The sequence below is a fragment of the Hippoglossus hippoglossus genome, chromosome 7 (genome assembly GCF_009819705.1).
Source record: "Hippoglossus hippoglossus isolate fHipHip1 chromosome 7, fHipHip1.pri, whole genome shotgun sequence".
NCBI classification, from domain to species: Eukaryota; Metazoa; Chordata; class Actinopteri; order Pleuronectiformes; family Pleuronectidae; genus Hippoglossus; species Hippoglossus hippoglossus.
Window position 1 is genome coordinate 22219490 of NC_047157.1, and position 16916 is coordinate 22236405.

General features: G+C 43.1%; 1 protein-coding gene across 9 annotated transcripts in view; it reads right to left on the bottom strand.

Moving 5' to 3' along the window:
- The window catches only part of mitfb (melanocyte inducing transcription factor b), a 31132-nt gene extending 14437 nt beyond the window's left edge, over window positions 1-16695 (bottom strand). The window contains exons 1-2 of one of the 9 annotated variants that reach the window (XM_034590167.1): window positions 16632-16695; window positions 664-904 (exon numbers count right to left, since the gene is read on the bottom strand). In XM_034590167.1, coding sequence (XP_034446058.1) covers window positions 664-904; window positions 16632-16654 — 264 coding nt within the window. In that variant the 5' untranslated portion in view covers window positions 16655-16695. Of the gene's footprint in view, window positions 1-663; window positions 905-6112; window positions 6483-7781; window positions 8308-15536; window positions 15757-16631 lie in introns of those variants that run through there. The other 8 variants (XM_034590170.1, XM_034590164.1, XM_034590163.1 and 5 more) reach the window with 8 other exon arrangements.
- Window positions 16696-16916: the final 221 nt, after the last annotated feature.

Here is a 16916-nt window from a genome sequence, read left to right on the forward strand (position 1 = left end):
AAATCACAAAATAGAGAGAACACAGAAATGTTCAATCATAGAACAGCAAGCCAGTGTCACGCAAAACCGCTCAAACACATTTCCAACGCCGTTTCATAAAGACTACAACCTTTCTGAAAACAAACGGACAAACAGAGAAACTCACCAGAAGTGTCCTGTTGAAACGCAGCGTCTTACACAACGCTTTCTCTCTACTACTACAGCGAAACCTCAGCGGTCTGCTGTCCCTCGGACTGCCAGGGAATCAAAGCTATGAAAAGATGTGAATGTAGCTGAGCAAATAGGATTAAAGATGGCTAAATCCAAATGGCTGGAAGCACAGCATGCATTAAAGAGGAATTCTCTCAGGAAAGATAATCCCCATATACGCATTTTAACACACTCCACTCACTCCTGTGTTTTTTACACACAGTCAAAGAAAACCCCTTGATTGCCTGACTGTCCACACACGAGTGAATAACTATAAATACAGCTCCGCCCGCACCGTTCAGACCGCTGCAGTGTCACTGCAATGTTGACACATCCAGTGACACATCCTAATTCCAGAGGTGGAAACTTTACACATTACACTGTCATCGTTTTTGACATCCTGATAATCCCACACAATGCCACATTCCCTCTTCTCCCCCTGGCCACTACAAACCATCGCGGCTGTTTGCTCACCTTCAGCACCTCCATCGGTACCTGTGCAGCAGGCGGCAAACTGGCGGGCACGCTGACGTTGATGGCGGGGGTCTGGGACGCTGTGGTTTGTGCGTACTGGGAGGCCTGTTGTCTCCGCTGCTCCCGCCGCTCCTGCTCCTGAAGCTGCTCCCGCATCAGCTGTTGCCGCAGCAGGATGCGTGATGTCATGGCCGAGGAGCTCAGCGGGGGCTTGGAGGAGCCGTGCTGCTCCGACGGGCTGCTGCCGGAGGAGAGAGATGCCAGATGAACGAGAGAGAGAGTGGTTGGATGTAAGGGAGGAGAGGAGAGGGGGGGTGATAGGATGAGTGAGGTGAGGAGAGGTGAAAAGAAAGAGTGGTGGCAGAGAGAGGGTAAGGAGAGGTCAGACGAGGAAGGAGAGGTCAAGCAAAAGAGACGAGAGAGGGGGATGATGAGCAGGAAAAGTGGAGGAAGATGGAAAGAGGGCAGATGGAGTAAAAGGTTAACATGATGAAAGGAAAGTGGCTGATCAAAGGAAAATAACCACAGCAGAGACTATCGAAGAAAATTATTGAATTTCAGTCACTTTTTAAGCTTCCAACTTCTCAAATATGAGAATTTGCTTCTTTTCTTTCTTTCATTTGTGATAAATATCAATAAATATTCATCACTGGGTTTTGGACAGTAGACAAAAGGCAGCCGCTGCATTTACAGCTTCTTCTTTACGCACATCAGAGAGAGGAACATGTTTCATTAAGACGCTGCTTCAAGTTTTCCCACTCTCTTTAAATTTAGACGGCCTCTCCCCCAGACAGAGCCCTGCGGTCCTAAAATAGAGAGACTCTGCTGAAGCAGAAGTTGTCGGGCCGAAGCCTTCATCGAGTGAGTGATCCTTTTGATAAAACTCAGCAAAACGTCTCGCCAATCCAGCTGTGCAGTAATCGCACTAATTAGCCAGCGGAGAGTCAAACACAGCTTCGGTCTGCAGCCTTCTCCTCAACATACCATAATAACCCCCCCCCCCTGCCTCTGCCTCCCCTCTGCACTGCATATAATCTCATTGTCTGACACCACACCCACTGAACTGTGCACAAGAGCAAACATTATTCTACAATATATCATAAAAACCACCACGTTCTGACCATTATCCACAGTTGAATAAGCTTTTATTTGGTTGTTCCACTCGTTTGTGAAGAAAGAGGAGAAATAGTTCCTGAATAAATTAATGAACAAACAGGTTTTATGACTTTTTTTTAGCTTGAGTTGAGTTCGTATTCCTGATTCCTTTGTGTGAGTGACTTGGAACAGTTTTGCTCCTTTCATCAGAGACATTTCAAACACTAGTCGATCTAATGCTGAAACACTTTCTGCCGTCAGAACCGAACCCTTTGATATTTCTCCTTTTTCCCCCCTTCATCACTGTTTGAGTGTTTTTTGAGTTTCGACAAAAGAGTAGTTTCATTTCCTTTTTCTTGTCTCCGGTTACATAAATAAAAAAACTTGAACTGCAGGCAACATGACTGAAACAAGTGGCCGATTATTTTATTCAGAGGCAACAGTTTTGATTACCCAGTTATGTCATGTTAGCTCAGTCATGTGTCATTTTTAAGCAGAAATGTAATAATGAAATGTCTATGATTGAAACTGAATATCTTTGTGGTTTTTTACTTCCTTACAAACAGGAATCGGAAATTGAAGTTGCGATGGGTACTTTTCACAATTTGAATAGTCAACAGATTCACTGGTGAAAGATATAATCGTTGATTGCATTCCCATGCTAAAGGTGTTGATCTTTTTTTAATCTTGTATTACTTCCTAATTAGAACCTTATCATTTCAAATGTCACACTGTTGTATAACATGCTGGAGAAATACAGACTTCACATTGTACTGATTACTTCACTGTCCAGTTGTAGTAATTAAGTAGATTCAGATTTTGGGGTTTGTCTTGGACCAAAGACTCAAAACACAAGTTTAAAGTAAAAAAAAATGGTTGGGTTTATTTTAATCCACACACCCACGCCTCCATCTATCCTCCTATCCATCCAACCACCATCCATCCATCCATCCATCCATCCATCAATCCACCCCTCAATCCAACCACCCCTCCATCTATCCTCCTATCCATCCAACCGGCATCCATCCATCTATCCATCCATCGATCAATCCACCCCTCAATCCAACCACCCCTCCATCTATCCTTCTATCCATCCAACCACCCATCTATCCATCTATCCATCCAACCACTCATCTATCCATCTATCCATCTATCCTTCTATCCATCCAACCACCCATCTATCCATCCTACTACCCATCTATCCATCCTACCACCCATCTATCCATCCAACCACCCATCTATCCTTCTATCCATCCTACCACCCATCTATCCATCTATCCATCTATCCTTCTATCCATCCAACCACTCATCTATCCATCTATCCTTCTATCCATCCAACCACTCATCTATCCATCCAACCACCCATCTATCCTTCTATCCATCCTACTACCCATCTATCCATCCAACCACCCATCTATCCTTCTATCCATCCTACCACCCATCCAACCACCCATCTATCCTTCTATCCATCCAACCACTCATCTATCCATCTATCCTTCTATCCATCCAACCACTCATCTATCCATCCAACCACCCATCTATCCATCTATCCTTCTATCCATCCAACCACCCATCTATCCATCTATCCTTCTATACATCCTACCACCCATCTATCTATCCATCCAACCACCCATCTATCCATCTATCCTTCTATCCATCCAACCACCCATCTATCCATCTATCCTTCTATCATCCAACCACTCATCCATCCATCCATCCTTCCACCCACCCACCCCTCCATCTATCCTTCTATCCACCCACCCATCCATCAGTCCATCCAACCACCCACACATTCAACCACCCAACCATCCCTACATCCATCCATCCTTCCATCCATCCATCAATCCACCAATCCACCAATCCATCCTTTCTTTTGACAGATTACTTGAAATATATTTGAATACCTAAATACTTCAGTTCAAGATATTAGCACCATAGAGCATACATTTTAAGTGTGGGTCCACATACAGTGCATGCAGGCGAGGACACAGACACAGCGACTGACGTGTTAATTTAGTTTTCATGCCATTCCACTGATGGACAGTTGGTGGAGGCGAAGCAGCAACAAACAAAGCAATGGAGCAGTGAGGAAGAAGACTCCTATAAACATGGATGTAAACAATGCAGGTATTCTGGTGAGAATCACTGTATGTAAACATATCTTTTGCTTGTCTGCAGGGCAGCTATAAGTAACAGCCGCCACTAGCAACCTTCCCAGCATGCATTAGTCCTGCGGGAAGTGCAGGATGTTTAGTTTTATAGGGGTGGATGAAAGTGTAGTAAAAAAATGTAGCCTAAAGATATGTCGGCCATGTTCGCACACATATATATCAATGTCCCCATTGATCTTTCTCTCAAACTAGTTAATCTTTATGAATACATCTATTAGTTCTTTCTCTCCGTGATACAAGCTTCTTTATCACTTTTATTCCCATTTTGGTTTTGTGACTCAAACTCAAAAGTTCAGCTTAACATGTTCAACCTTACTCAGAGTCAAAAACAGTGTTATCTCTGTACAAGAAGCTTCTTTCACAGCTTTATATCTGCCCCCCCCTGAACTTTACACCAGAAAAACACACATCACTCCCAGGCGACGCCCCTGAGTCTTACAGGCCGACTTTTAATAGTTCTGGCAACAACTCGTCTGATCAAAACATCTTCACACTGTTCCAAACTTTCTCTATGAAAACATACGTTCATTTTGATCTCAAACAAAACAACATCCTGAAGGTGCAGCAGCACTTCCAGGAATAAGAGACAATACACCAGAGTCAGCACGCGAGAGGAAAGACACATGTAAACCTGGACTGTTTCCTGGGTTCTTGAAGTTGTTTTGAACCCTACCTCCCTCCCTACACACCCACCCACCCACCCAATTAGTTATTTGATGCTTCATGACGTCATGATTGACAGCTGACTCGTGATTGGTCGAGCGTCTGTATCGGCAGGACCTCACAAAGGCTCCATCCCCGACTTGACGTCTACGGCGCAAGATGGCAGCGTTCATATCCAGGACAAGTTGGCTTAATTTGGTCGTCCAACTTTATTCTCAGTCTGTGATCTGTACACATACATTTCTCTTTGCTGCAGAACGACAGTGTCTTTATAAACGTTGACATTAGCACAACAGCTGTGAGCCACGTCTATATAACCCTTTTGCAAACAAAATGTGAAAAATAAGTGGAAATATCAACCACATCAAAGGGTCTGCACTGGAAGAGTCTCATTACGCTTGAATAATTACATGTTTCCAAACAGTGGAGAGAGATTTACAGCTGAGGTGTGCGGAGAGAGAGAGTTGTAGCACCTCATGATTTTCTTTTTCATAAATTCCTGATTATCAGATTGACTTGTGTGTGTGTCTGTGTGTGTGTACGACTGACCAGAAACCCTCTACAAAGCAAAGATCAACTTCTCTTTCTTCTTTTCAACTGGTCTGTGGCGTTTTGCCAAACTAACCACTGAAATACATAAAAAGCTCTTTTGTCCTTTTTAACTTTTCGCTGGTGTGTGTGTGTGTGTGTGTGTGTGTGTGTGTGTGTGTGTGTGTGTGTGTGTGTGTGTGTGTGTGTGATTGCACACACCTCCTCTCATATTTGTGTATCTCAAAGAAAAAAACAAAACAATGGCTGTACAGTCTTGAAGAGCCCCACCCACCCAACTCATGATTCCTCTGAACCTCCATCGTACTCCGTGTTTTACGAGTCAGAGCCGAGTGTTTGACGCAGGTTTTACTGACTGACGGTGTGACGGAGACTAAACCGAGAGATGAAGTAGCTTTACATTCTGAGAAGACAGCGAAGGCAAGTAAAAGTTTAGAGGAGCAACTCGGGTCCGATCGAGTCTAATATCTGAGCTGATGCAGGATCTGTCAGACCAGTGCCACCTGTGCCCCTGCAGGTAATTCATAGTGAACCTTTATTGACCGATCAACAGCTCTACCTAATGGACAATAACGGTAAAACAACAACCTGATCTAAAGACTAATAGAAGACATCTTATTTTACTTTGCTCAAACTGCTTTTCTGCTCCAAAATAAACCCATTTGGTGCCTTTTGTGACGTTTCAGATTCTTAGATTTTTAAGCTTTTTACTTGTTAGACATTAGCTCAATGCTTATTCCACAATTGAACCAGTTATAACCAAAACTACACAAAACTACACAAAACTACACACTGCACAAGGAGAAAACTGCTGAAGACTGTATATACTTCCCACACACAGCTCTGTGCACACTGTCCTTCATCTACACATGTTATCGTAGTTTTCTACACACACACACACACACACACAATTCAAACTTATGCCTTAACGCGTGCCAACAATATCACAGATGCTGAGGCGCCATACTCACAGACAGTCAAAGGAGCAGGGTCTGTACACTTGCACTCCTAAGGCCTCCATATTTGTTTGTTTTTTTCTGAAGGTGCACCACCCGCCCTTGGAGAGCAGTGAAAGTCATGCCGGCGGTGCAGCGCTGAGAGAGTGTCAGAGGGGGGAGGCTCCAGGGCCTGGCCTGGAATCTCCAATCGCCACACAGTCCCAGGCCGAGGACCAGCCCCGTCCGGAGCAACAGCGGAGCAGAGCAGAGGGCAGGCGCCAACTGGAAACACACCGTTCATCAACACGCCACTTTAAAACCACGCAGATACTGTTTCACTTCAAGACATGTGTTGCCACCTTAGAGTGGACACCCAGCAACCGGGTCTTCAACGCTGTTCTGTAAAAACACAAGGTCTGAAAAGAATGCCAACTTTTCATGAGCTAAAGAAACCAGCCTGTTTTCAGCTTTATGACAATGATGAGGTTTTAACTTGTTCATTTGGAAGTTTTACCTTCACTCTGCAGAATGATGTATGAGCAGAGTTTGACACTGAAGGCTGTTTTCACATCCATCTTCTGAACGTGGGAAGTTTCTCTCTTCAGATTTATGTGTAAGGCAACATCAGCCTTGACTTAAACATTGCTTTCCTAACTTTGTAAAACAAAATGTAAGAAATAGATACAGATATAACTGTAGTTAAATGTTATTTATCATTACAATAATAAATTGCTGTGCACCTCCTGCTACTGCCACTGCCACCACTCAAAGCACTGGCTTTGTGTAAATGAGGGGTGTGAAAAGTATACATGGACATGAAAACCATACTATGCAAATACAAAGGTTAGGTTAGGTTAAAGTAAAGGTATTGTTATCTAGATATGAAATGATCCATCAGTATATGAGATAAATTTGCACAGCCTAAGGGTATCCATGTTTAAACTACAATTAAATGACACAAGAAAATTCATCCATAAAAGAGGAGAGCTTTCATCCCTGGGGGATGACCAGGGGAAAGGTATGGAGTGAAAGGTGGAGCACCTTTCCCACAGAGATGCCTCTATATATTGCCAGACGGTGTTTAAACAGGACAATTGTTCAAATGTTGAGAAATGTGCACCCTTCCACACAATCTCTCCTCAAAGGCATTTATGTTGTTGCACTTATTTGTACATGCAATGAAGCAAACAGTGTCAGGAATAATGGAATTAGAAACTAGAGAACAAGAGGGAGAAGTGCAAACCCTTCTTACTTTCCCACGTCCTCACATCTGCCTGACATGGGAACACATTAGGTTTCTGAAGCTGCAGAAACTGTCAGACGAGCCCACTTGCATCATTAGAAAGGTGCGAGGGGAGGCATGTCAAGTTCGACCATCAAACAGGTGGGAGCATACCAGCGGCTTCGTTATGTCATGGATTGGAAGTTGAGTTGCTTCGAAGGTCAACATGTAACTACCAATTGGTGCCCATCCTGTCAAAACCCACAGAAGCTCACTAGTAATATTTCAGATTGTATCCCTCCTGTCAGGAATCAAAAGCAAAGACCAGCAAGCTGCACAGATACAACTGGATGAAACCTCCAGCAGAACAGCTGTGGCTCAGGAGCCGTCCACTAATTGGAAGGTCAGTGGATCGATTCCAAGCTCCTCCAATCTGCATGTCCTTGGGCAGGACACTGAACGAATAGATTGAGTACTCACCCTCAAGATGTCCTACTGTGCTGAGGCTTTAGTGTTGCTGCTCTGGATAAAAAGGTACATTGACCCCTCACTATCCATCAAACAAGTCCACATCTTGTTAGTGTGTTATCTTATATTGCAAAGCACCGCCCTGGACTCAGAGGTGAGAAGAGTAACACAGAAACGTCAGCCCTGCCACGCCGGCTCTCCCTTCAACACAAACATGGAATCCAGCTCTGCGACTACCTCTGCTGCCGGCATGAGGGCGGAACAACAATGCAATTGTAAGGAGAAAGTGGGCGTGCACGACATGTTGTGAATATCACGTAGCTATAAAGGGAGAGTAGTGCAAGAGTGATGAGACGGGAAACCGTTAATGAGATCTCACGTTGAAAGGAAGCTGAGAAACTGTGCTGCTAAAACGCCGTCCTGCAAACCAGCTGCATGCGATGATCCTGCATCCTTCAGTTTGTCTCCAGCACAATGCAGGTGTTCGGAGAGCAGACCAGGCCGCGTCCTGACAGACCGCACGGCCTCGCTGCTGGAGCACAGCGCAGTGACCCTACATGACAGTGCACTCGTATGCTCGCACTCCCCTGCTGATCACACACACACACACACACACACACACACACACACACACACACACACACACACACACACACACACACACACACACACACACACACACACACACACACACACACACACACACACACACACACACACACACACAGAGAGAGAGTGCTGCAGCTGGCATCACCCCCCACAGCCAGTTACTAGCATGAGTGATAATGGGAAGCATCTGTAATCTAGTGTCTGCACTGACATGATGCCGTTTTCGGAAAGAGCGAAAAGAGAGAAAACTGTACAAACAACTACAACTCGAGGAATAGTTCAACCATGTAAACAACTGCCGGTAGAAACTCTGTATTTACTTAACTATGACCAGTTCAATTGACAAGAAAACCAAACCAATACAACTATTTGTACATACATCATAAACCACAGGAAACCCAACATCCTGCAGCTGACACGTCAAACCAATATTGAACCTTCTATCTAGACCCTGGACCATTAGCTAATAAATTGATCAAAAGATAAAAATGAATCAGCAGCTACTTTGGTAACAGATTAACTTGCAGCTTTTCTTTGACTCAAGTAATAATATATCAAATATCTTTGGGGTTTTGACCCTTTTTGGGACAAAATAAGACGTCTCATGTCACCACCTTTGGGATTATGAAATCGTAATACAATTTGTTAACTATTTTCTGGCATTTTAAACAATTAATTGAGAAAAAAATGGCACTTCAGTCGATAATAAAGAGAACTACAGCCCTACTTGCAACAGACTCGTATAGTTTAATGTGCCCAGTATCGAGCAAAGAAGGGCATAAATATATTTGCATGTTTTAGCCAATGAGATTTATTGCAATATTCTAAATTGTACATCTGTATGAAGAACAAAGGATAGAGATACATGGACACAAATAAGAAATAATAAATATGGATATGTCACTATATGCTTGAGGTTTTACTCGCCAACTATCGTGTTTCCCCTATAAACTAACTGAACTTGGGTAGAATAATTAGCTCCCACCTAATTTAATGAGTTGAGGGAACTACAAGGTTCATATAACTTAAAGTCAGATGAGCTCAAGTTTTCGAAATTCTGAACTTGAAATAAATATAACCTCTCCAATGTGATGAAAGGTGTTTTGCAATGTACAAATTGTCAGAAAACAGTGAAAAGCTTCCATCAGCATTTCAAATGTTTTAATTTGAAAGGGACAGATACGGCAGTCCACATTATTCCAGAGTTTTAGAGCTGAAACGGAGAAGTTTAAAAACCCTACTGGCCCTGTTTGAGTTTACAAGCTCCTGGGATGTGTTTTAGTCTGGACGGGCAGAATCGATGATGTAGACGATCACAACCACATTGCTGTCTGGGTCTTTTCAGTGATGATGTAGCCTTCGCTGATTCGTCAGGCTTCTATCACATGACCCCCCCCCCCCTTCCGGGAGAAAACAACCGACATTAGCCTCGGCAACTAGTGTAGAATGCTGACCCTGTTGTCTTTGCAAACAGCTGTTGTGCAGTGAAACGCTGCATTTCACAACCCTACAACTGCTTGCGTGCGAAGGAGACAAGCTGTTATTGGAGCAATCTGCAACAAGGTCCGTGTCCAGTGGCGTTTTCTGCCCAGCATGGCACACACATGCCTTCTTGTTTACACTGATGATCCACTGACTGGTGATATGTGTTTTCAGGCTTGTTTCGTATGGAAGGGGATTAAAACTGATTCGGAACCAGAACGTTCCTTCGAAGAGAGATTGTTTTCCTTTGAAAATGACATTTTCGAAACAAAAACATAGTGGTGTTGATGTAGCCTAAATATCTAAATGTAAAAGTCCAGCACAACCATCAACCATCAGTGCTTAACTATGCTGCCTTTTTCTACAAAAAATTCATAATCACATTTCCTTCAAACAAACAGTGGAATAAATGCTGTAAAACCATCTTCCCTGCTAATTACCACTGCTGCTGGAGAAATTCAGTCGCCAGAGCAAAACAAAGCAGGGTAAGCTGTTAAAGCATCCAAAGAGATAATCAGGGTCTTTGCATGGTATTTCCAGCCGGGAGCCAGCACCGGGTGGAATAACTTGAACTTGCCGGGTTTTTATTTCTATAATTAGGTGTTGTACCCTCCGTAATAACCTTTACTCGTGTTCAGCTGGACGGTGTGCTCCTGCTCCCTCTCCTCCCTCGGTGCTTTAACAAGGGAGAAACAGAGCATCCAAGGACACTGGTCCCAGGGGAAGGATTTCAATACGCTTTCCTGCAGCAGGTTGAGTAAGTCCATAAGGTTCTTAAGTTCATAACGTCGTAAAGTTGTACAAACACAAGAGAGCGGCTTTTCACGCAACTCGATTTCCCCTCGGAGGTGACGATTATAGTCAACAAGCGCGTTGTCGCATAGTCGTCAAGAACCAGTGGTGATGATTCATGGCGGGAAAATAATACTAATCCTTACTTTACACACAGTGAGCAAATAAAAAAGAAAACTTGATGTAACTGTCGTTTCTAGACCTTCAGAGAAACTGACATGAGTTTAACGACAGGAGAAGAGCTACGAGCTTCTTTTTCACGCAGACAGCAAACGCCAACGTAGATTCACTTTATTTTAGGGGTGACATTTTAAATCAATTAGTCATCGCAGAAATTATTTACTGGTTTCAGCTTTTTAACAGTGAGGATTTTCTGCATTTTCTTTGTCTCGTGTGATATTAATCTTTGAAAGTGTCTTTGGGGTTCGGCTTTGTCAAAACAAGCAATAAGAAAATTTCCTCGGGTATTGTACTATTTGTACTAAATGTTTCATAGGCCATAAAATCTGCGCATTTATCCCGAACTTATCCAGCAGACTAATCCGTAAAGAAAATAATACTTAAAGCCCTAAAAGACTAATGTTTGTTAACTGTTAAAAAGGGACTTGTGTAAATAGCAGGTGAGGGTGCAACCTGTTGAGGTGGCGCTCTCTGTGTTTTGAAGTTCCTACCGGTCACCAACAGAGGCTGACAGAGATCACAGACCATCAGTGTTACAGCTCATGAAGCAGAACAATAATCTGAAGTTTGTGAGGGTTTCCTGAGGTAGAACTGCAAAAAAAGACTCAGCAGATGAGGTTAGGATGCAGTTTAGTGATGGTGACGGCAGGACAAGTCGCCCTGACAATATTTTACAGCAGCTATAACACCTGCCTGTGTCATTTAGCCCCTTTGCTCTTTCTAAGATCCTGGATGAATCTCCTGGCACCTCAGTCTTGGATTTTTCATGGGAACAAGCTGCTCCTAACACCAACTTTCACAACCGCCGGCCTCTGACTCAGCGCTCTGTCACACACAATTTGCAATATAATTTACGGAGAGGTTTCAAAATACTAATCTTGTTTTATTTTTAAGTACAGGTTGATTTTCTTTCTGATATAATTCTTGTGCAGGTCGTCCCTTAACCAGAAGGTCGTGGGTTCTCCCCCATTCCGTGTACCTTAGTGTCCTTGGGCAAGACACTGAACCCCAAATTGCCCCTGATCACTGTGTGAGTTGTGTGTGTGAATGGGTGAATTGGCCATTGAGACTAGAATATATATAAACACAGACCATTTACATGGTTCTCAGTGTCATATTCCAGGTGGGGAAAGAGTAGGAGTGATTAAAATGTTCACATAGAGTTGGGAAAGTACCTAACTCTGCATTAAAATAACTTTGAATATGAATATTCTGTTATTTAGTTTTGTTCTTCTGAAAGATTCTTGAGTAGAACATCAATCATAAACAGGAAGGAAGGAGGAAGTAGATTGATATAATTGCATCACGGACTGTCAAGCTGTATTTGCCGATATGTGCTAATATTCAAACATGTATTTTAAGGAATAAACAATGTGAAATAAATGTGTGCAATTATTATGTTTAAATTTTATATACAGACATTATAAATAATATATTCAACAAAGTAAAAAGTCTAATTTTAAGAATCGACATGGATTCAGATGAAAATCTAGCACGATCCACAGCTTCTGCCAAACGTCACCTCATGAACTACAAAGCACATCATACTGTAAGTCTTTAAGTCTTTCAGCCTCAGTATGACTGCAGCATAAATATTTATAGTGGATTTACATGTCAAGTATTCCTGCAAACAAAATGATCCCCCTCTAAGTCTCGGTTTCAGATATAACACATCCACTGCTAAATTTATACAGCTTATTTACACTGCATAGACGACCGGTTTCACCGCCTGTCTCACATCTATATTCGGCACAAAACGTCTGGCACATCGTCTGCAGCAGCCTCAGAGCGCCGGCGAGACGATACGCAGACAGAAAACAAATAGACCCGCGAAAGCCGAGATCACATTTTGTCACACTTGAGATTTGAAATCTAGAAACAGCGGGGGCAGCCGTGACGAGATATCACACAAATCAGTAATCACTCGAACTAATTATAACCACTGTGCACAACAATGTCTCACAACACAGTCATTGTGACTAGTATTGCTGTGCTGGGTCATCCTCATGTGACGGGAAGAGGAAGTGGGACACCTTGGATTGACGCAACACAACTTCACATTATTCCACAGGAAATGAAATAATCTGTGATTCTCCTGCTCCTTCAGTCACACCGGGTCTGACTGCGGCTCTGCCAGCGACAAACACAGCTCAGAGTCAGCCTGTGTGTATGTGACAGGGTAATGGCATTTCACTAATGAAGAAATTAGTTTAAAAAATGCACAACTGGGTTAAAGGTTGCGACTGGTGGACGTGACGGTTTTGCCCCCCCCCCCCCCGGCCTCGTGTTTTGGCTGAATTCAGAGGAAGGGAGACGAACTTACGAATCTGCAACAACATGTTGAGAAACCAGCGAGCGTGAAAAATAAAATAAGAGAGGAGTCAACCGAACATCTGCAATAAGAGCTCTGTGTGAGCACAGTGGTGCACTGTCCTCCGCACGTCTCACCCTCACAATGAGGCCATGTATCACCACCTCTGACACATGCAAAAGACTGATAATCCCTCTGAATTCTGCTGAGGGATGTGTTGTCTTCGGCACGCAGGCAAAGGGGTGAGCTTTTAAACGTGAATGCAACAGTGTGTGTGGTTCTACAGGGATTTTGAGGGTGTCACACAAACAGCAGGGACTTCAGGAAATAAAAGTCTGGTACATGACCCCTGATAAAATTACAATTAGAGGTGTTCTGATACCATTTTCCCTTTGCGATACCAATACCTGGACTTTGCGTATTGGCCGATAACGAGTAACGATACCATTGCATTAAGAAAAAAATATATATAACAACTTATATAACATATTTAAACAGCTACTATATGCTACAAATCATTGCTATACGACCTGGCTCAGGTTGAACTTATCTTATCTGGTTTGACATAAATAAGTACCTCTAGGAATACACAACAATAACTTCCTTTAAATAGCTCGAAACTGAAAAGTGTTGCATCTGGTTCACATCACTTTTTCTTTTTGTGCGGGACTTTCCAGCGTGATATAGTGCAAAAAAAATTGCTGACATTTTAGCTAGCTCTGGCTAACGCTACACTCGCTGGGAATCACTTCTTCTTCGCAGCTCTAAAAACAATACTTGGCAATTGGCAGAATAGCGCAACTGCTATTTTGGAGCGGTGAAGAAGAAGTGATTTTAGGGGAACGAATTTTCAACAGTAGGATGCATTTCTAATGCTGGCATCAGTATCGGAACATCTCTAATTACAATTTGTTGTTTTATTTTTGGGCAGATTAAAGAACAAGATTAAGTTAGCAGGGATCCAGGGCAGCTCCCCCGCCCCCCCGGCTCCCAGTCCTCATGCTAAGCGGAGTTGGCGCCTGCTTGCTGCAGCATATTTACTTATTTTATTTAAGTGATACTGATATTTTTATCAATAAGACAGAGGTATCACAATCCTCTCCTCAAATATTCTCCAACACAAAGCAAATAAGCATCACACCCCCCCCCCCCCCCTCCTCCTCCTCCTCCTCCCCCACAAAGCATTGATGTACTGAACTCCTGAACCACGCAGATAGATAACGGCATCTGAATTTAACACCGTGCACAAACAGACATATCAGACGGCTCACTCACTGCCCAGCACTTCCAGAAAAAGGGGGTGAAAGGTCAGGACCAGACCCCCCCACAGACCTGACTCAGCTCAATGTTGATTGCTTGGAGAGGGCCTCAATGTGCCAACGCTGAAAATAGCTTTCTAATAACTCTGAGTGCAGCAGAGTGTGTTTGTGTCTGTGTCCCGAGAGGTCAGAGGAAATATTAGCTATTGATTCATGTATTCTATGATAACAGCTTTGCTTTGTTAGGAGTCATCAACATGCAGAATATAGAAATATCCTCAGTTTCTCATATTGGGGCAATACGACGACGTCAATATCCTTTTCATCAATAGCAATATGAGATTATGCATTTTGCCAACATATAAACTCATAATTGATCGACCTCAGATTTGTAAAGTGTCATCTTCACTCACCAGCAACAAATTCGACATTAAACTTAAAATAAATAATGTGACATTTATCGAGATACTCACTGATATCGACTGATGTGAAAACTTGTATCTTGATTTATTTTCGGTCCGTATCGCTCAGCCATTTATTAGGCTTCTGATTTTATCCTCTGATGCAATAACAGGCTACTAATAATGATGATGGTCCAATGAATCCACTTAGTTCAAAGTTAGATGCTGTCTCTTCGTGGGAGCTGTATGATTATTATGTTTGGGAATGAATCTCCAAACTGCTCCACTTCTGTGTCAGAGGGATTTTTTTTAGTTTTTTGACCTGACAACTCCAATTAATTCAAATTATTGTTTTAGATCTATTCCAGAATATTTAAATGAGAGTTCTTTGGGCGGGGGTCCAAGTTAAAAACAACACTTCCCTCGTGCTGCTGCTCTGACCAGGATAAGTGAGGCAGCATCTCGTCCACCTCTGACCTGTCTGCTCCTCTACGAGCTAATATTTGAAGTTGATGTTGACAAGACAACACCCAAGTGTTGCATAACTTCATGGCAGCGGGAGAATCCCTGGTGCCGAGTCCCCGGTGCGGGAGCTCAGAGGCCGGGAGCAGCTCCTCCGACGTCCCCCCGGGGTGAGGAGAGAGACGGGACAACTCTCCGCGGACTAATTATCACCTAAACACAAAAACCGCTGCAGCGTGGGAAATAACTGTCCCCCAGCCGGAGCACTGACCTGCTTTTCAGCGGCTGACTCTTCAGCTCGTAGTAGGTCTTCGGCTCCTCCTGAAACTCCTCCGCGACCTCGAAGTCGGGAACGATCCCCGATTCCGCCTGCATGATGTCGGATGTCAAAGTTTCGGGGCGACGCGGAGAGGATCACGCACCCGGGCTAGACGGTGTTTGTGCCGCCGTACTTCGCTCCAGCACCGACCGCTGTCACCGCCGGACGCCTCTGTCCGGGACCCGCGGCTCTGTAGTCCTGCGCGGCGCCGAGAGACAGCGCCGCGGACGGGCTGCCGGCGAGGCGCGAACTACAGCTCCCGCCGTGCACCGCGGCTGTCAGTGTCAGCGTGATTTTCATTGGTCGCAGCATCCGAGCGATTAAAGCGTTAGAAAAGTTTTTAATTTCCTTCACTAATCAGTGTCAGCAGCTGTTTATAGATAGAATAAAGTCTTATTTAATACATGTCAATTAGGATTTGGACTTTTCAAATGTTCTTTATATGCTTTTTTCTTTAATACTTCATATAGCACCTCATTTTGTTGTTTTATAATGTGTATTTAAAATATTAATATCAGTATGTAATATTGTTATTTGAATAAAACTGCATTTTAAATAACATATTTTTCGTTGGTTCACTTTGGTAAAGTACAGATATTAAGCTTATTACATTACATGAGAGGATAAAATCAAGAAATTATTAATTATAACAATAACGTTTATGTTTAAACTGTGTTTTCTGATTTTAAATAGTGTTCTTTTCGTTTCATTTCAGCACCTCTGTGTTTATAGATAAAACTGCCATGTCTTACCTATGTGTTAAAAGTCCATAGAAAGAAATACTATAAGTTAAAAGCATGTACAACTTATCAATGATGTCATGATCAATAATAATAATAACAACAACAGTAACACATGCATCTCTGTTAAGGACTAATTAACAAACGCACCTACTCTAAAGTTTAGGTCAAATGCACCAAAACAATACAAAATCCAAATATTGTCAATAGTCAAGAGCCTTAAATCTCCCATTTGTCTCATGGTCCCAACATGTCCAGTGTGGAATTAGTGAGATCCAGCAGCCATTACACTCAAATCACAACGAACCTGGAGACTGAGTCGACCCTCATGTCTGTTTCCCTCCTGTGAAGACACTGACTTGACTTTGCTGCTCGTCTCCTCCTCAACTCTCTCACTCTCACCAACTAACCCTCAGTTGGACTCCTGTCTACCACGTGGGGGCAGTATAGAGCTAAACAAAAGGGAAATAGTCAGCCAGTGTTGTGGGCCCACAGGGGGCACCTTCTATTACAAGATGGAAATTCAAGTTCAATATTTGCATTCGTCTCATCCTGCTGAACTGGTTTAAAGTCTGCGTTTTACCAATGTAAA